This window comes from Cyprinodon variegatus, unplaced genomic scaffold, assembly GCF_000732505.1.
Source record: "Cyprinodon variegatus isolate N-32 unplaced genomic scaffold, C_variegatus-1.0 Scaffold76, whole genome shotgun sequence".
NCBI classification, from domain to species: Eukaryota; Metazoa; Chordata; class Actinopteri; order Cyprinodontiformes; family Cyprinodontidae; genus Cyprinodon; species Cyprinodon variegatus.
Genome location: NW_015150529.1, coordinates 468,193 through 471,702, shown reverse-complemented (window position 1 = coordinate 471,702; position 3,510 = coordinate 468,193). Strand labels below are relative to the sequence as shown.

The 3,510-nt window shown below is 42.6% G+C and overlaps 1 protein-coding gene across 1 annotated transcript in view; it reads right to left on the bottom strand.

Annotated features, from left to right (window-relative positions):
- igf2r (insulin like growth factor 2 receptor) overlaps nt 1–3,510 on the bottom strand; it is a 63,594-nt gene that overhangs the window by 19,691 nt on the left and 40,393 nt on the right. The window contains exons 22-29 of the mRNA XM_015372814.1: nt 3,051–3,213; nt 2,456–2,632; nt 2,222–2,368; nt 1,921–2,099; nt 1,601–1,688; nt 1,307–1,510; nt 1,060–1,190; nt 809–912 (exon numbers count right to left, since the gene is read on the bottom strand). Coding sequence (XP_015228300.1) covers nt 809–912; nt 1,060–1,190; nt 1,307–1,510; nt 1,601–1,688; nt 1,921–2,099; nt 2,222–2,368; nt 2,456–2,632; nt 3,051–3,213 — 1,193 coding nt within the window. The remainder of the gene's footprint in view (nt 1–808; nt 913–1,059; nt 1,191–1,306; nt 1,511–1,600; nt 1,689–1,920; nt 2,100–2,221; nt 2,369–2,455; nt 2,633–3,050; nt 3,214–3,510) is intronic.

The following is a 3,510-nucleotide window of genomic DNA, read 5'->3' as shown; positions in this document are numbered from 1 at the left end:
TCGCCCCTTCCCAAAATTACTTCAACGAAAGGTTTCCAGATGGATATGCGGAGTAAATCCATCTGGCGGAGTCAGGTTAATCCTGGAATCCTTTGCGAGGAGAGCTCTCCTAGCAAAGCATTATGGGATTAGCTGTCATAGCGACCTGCTGTCGCCATAGGCTACCGCTAGCCGACATCGGCGACTAATAACAGAGATGGCGCAGGCACTGTGATCATGTGTCTGAGCGGTCAGTTTGCTATAAAGTCCATCATATAGTCCCCGCTGTGTGAGGACACTGTAAGCTTGTATAAACTGTGACAACAGCACATTTTAAACAGGCTTGCACAAGCAGAAATGGGCTTGTGCATGCTCTTGCACGCGCCTTTTTCTTTTTAAAGTGGAGAGGGCGGGTCTTTTAAAAAATCCTCCACAATACCTTTAATGAAAAGTTATTATAGGTATGCAGACCTATGCAGGTGAGCAGTGCACTTGTGCTCTGAGAAGGTTGCAAGTATCCGGTTCGATCCCCACAGCCTGCACTCTGGGCCTCTGAGCAAGACCCTTAACCCCCACACTGCCTCCCAAGTGGATGGGTCAAATGCAGGGGTAAATTTCTCCAGTGTGCGATTAATTAAGTTAAATTATATTATAATACTATTATGCTAGTTTGTTTTAAAGTCTAGCCCTGGACAGACAAAATTCTGAAAAGCAAACAAAAGTACAGATAATAAAACAATAACCGTTGGTGCTCGACTGATTTTCAACATTTGTATTCATAGGAGAAGGAGACTTGAGATAAAAAAAACAAAGTTGTATGCATGTTTACTTGTAGGAGCAGCTGGTAGCTTTGGCTGGGACGCAAGCCAGGGCGGTGGGCCAGTTGAACAGGTAGGTGCAATCAGGAGTCTCCTTAATGAACTCTGGTACTCCCTGAAGAATGAAAAACAGTGACCTTACACTCTAATTTAACTTGGTTTTTAAGGACATAAACCACACTTCAAATATATTAATGTACAGAAAATTCAACATGGTCGACTGAAGTGAGGCAAAATGGACTGCGAACCAGGTGAGACTTACAGGATGTTTGTCAGGGTGGCAAGAGAAGCTGATGACCGTGGATCTTTGATAGATTCTATGACAGGTGTCTCCACTGGTGTAGTTCAGGATGATCTGATCCCCGACATAATTCAGTATCTGGTTTGACAATCCTGCATGCACACAAACACACACACAATTAGATCTAAAAGGTGGGAGGGAACAGTTCTACACAAAGGACAAAAGAAAGGATGATCCTGCTGTTTTTGATGCGTCTGCATCTCCTCACCGGCAGTCTTGTGAGTGCTTCCAGACACCTGGCAGGAAGACACAGGTTCTGTGCCTTTGTGTGGGCAGACATCTTTCTGCAGCGCGCTGCAGACTGACAGGTGGTAGGTGTACTTGTCACTGGGGATGGAAAAATCCTTGTCCTTCAGAGAGCTGAAGTCAAACTCATAGCCACTCTTGGGGTCACGAACTCGACAGTTCTCCCCTGCGAGAAAAAGGTTAGAGAAACAATTTTACTCTCGCAGGATTTTTTTGGGATTCACAGAATCCTCACTGCATGCTGACATTTTATTACCTTTAACCTTCTTGATCGGACATGCCTCTGATGTCCTCCACACAAAGACGTATTCGCAGCCATCTTGACGGTCAAACATGGGGGAGCCCTAAAAGTCAACAGTCATGAATAGAGACATGATTATATCAGACTAGCTGCAATTGTTTAGGTTAGCTTTGTGACACGATTGGAGCAATTACTGCACAGGGATGTTTTATTCATGCCTAATGTATTTAAATTATAAATATCTAGATAAATCTATATCAGAATTTTTTGGCAAAAGTTCTTTCACTAAAAATCAGATCCAGAGATTAAAAATTTGTGACTGCTTTCGCTCTCACCGGGTTATCGGCACACTGTAGTAAGATGCGTGTCGAGTACGTGGATGAATCGCCACACTTGTCTCCGTTCTGGTACATGATGGTGATGGAGCCTTCATCTGCCACCTGCGGGCTGGACTGTATGTAACCCAGGTTGAAACTTTTCCCATTTATCACGCCACAAGCTCCGAGAGGACCCACTGAGGAGAAATCGGACAGACGGCTACAAGTATGAAGGGGAGGAACCAAATCTTCTGCCGTTTGTCGTAAATGTCACTTTTTATTTAAGCTGTAAAGAGTCAAAACGGGGACGTTTCCTAACCTGGACACTCTTCATGACTTGGAAGCGGCTTGCAGACATTTATGTAGAATTTGCGTGATGTCCCAGCACCCGGGTCCATAGGGATCCAGGGGCTGTCGTCTTCGTCTCGGATCAGGTGGCTCAGATCATACTCATTTCCATGGGGATCTAAAAACATGATTTAAGATTTTTGCTGCAGTTAGAACTGAACCTTTATTCCTTACCAACAGTGAATGAGTGCGTTTGTGAGCCTACCAACGATCCTGCAGTCGACAGGAGCGGGGATGCAGGCCAGAGCTGTAGAGAACTCGAACAGGGCTTCATGGACAACGTGGCTGGATAGAGTACTCATGTCTTCTCTCACCAGTTTTAATGATCCAGGGTGAGATTTTGGGTTACACACAAAGTTGATGGTGAAGGTGTCTCTGGTTGCTGGGAAAAAAAAGCAAGAAAAAAAAACAAAGGAGGGAGAAAAATTAAGAGAACGAAACAGAACAAACAGTCCTTGACCAAAAGAAATGGGGTTTTTTTTTCAGTTTACATCAATGTTGCATAATTATTGAAAAAGGTTTGCTTTCTAGGGTCCCTTCATTAGGCATAGAGCACAGCAATGGAGCCTATTTAGGAGTTAAGATGTGATAAAGTCAGATTCCTACTGTTTAAACTGAGCAACACAATGAACAGATTACTATTAAAACATTTTAGCAACAAATAATTACTGGAATCACTTAAAGAAAAGTTTATAAAAACAAATACATCTTTTTAAACTGTCATTTTAAGGTAATCTTAAAATTGTCTGCACTTAAATCCATGTTTTGTTTGAAAGATATTTATTATTTGCTTATAGTACCTGATGTCTCATCCAGACTTCCTTTATACGTCAGCTGTAATGCACCATCAGTGGAGTACTTGAGTGTCTTCTCCACCCCCACGGGGCTTATCGCCTGCCCGTTCTCTATCTCACAGCCGCCCATCCCCTGTCCGCATCTTGGTGCGTCTGCGCAGATGTTGACCTGCAGTTGGAGGCATAATTTCTTTTTAACTCGTTTTCAGCATTCAGTTTAATTTCTAAATCTAAGAAAAAAATTCTACATAGTTTCAGTTAGCTTTAATTAAATACCAACTTTTATACCAAATATTAGGTTCATCATTATCTGTTGTCAAAAGGTAATTCTTATTAAAAAATTGCATCTGCAGGGTATAAAGATCTGAAGATTTTTCATTTTGAAGCTATGGGCACATCTGGCTAGCCTCGTGTGACCATCCTGATCTCACGAGCTTTCAAGGTTTCACTCGCTAATCAGTCTGGA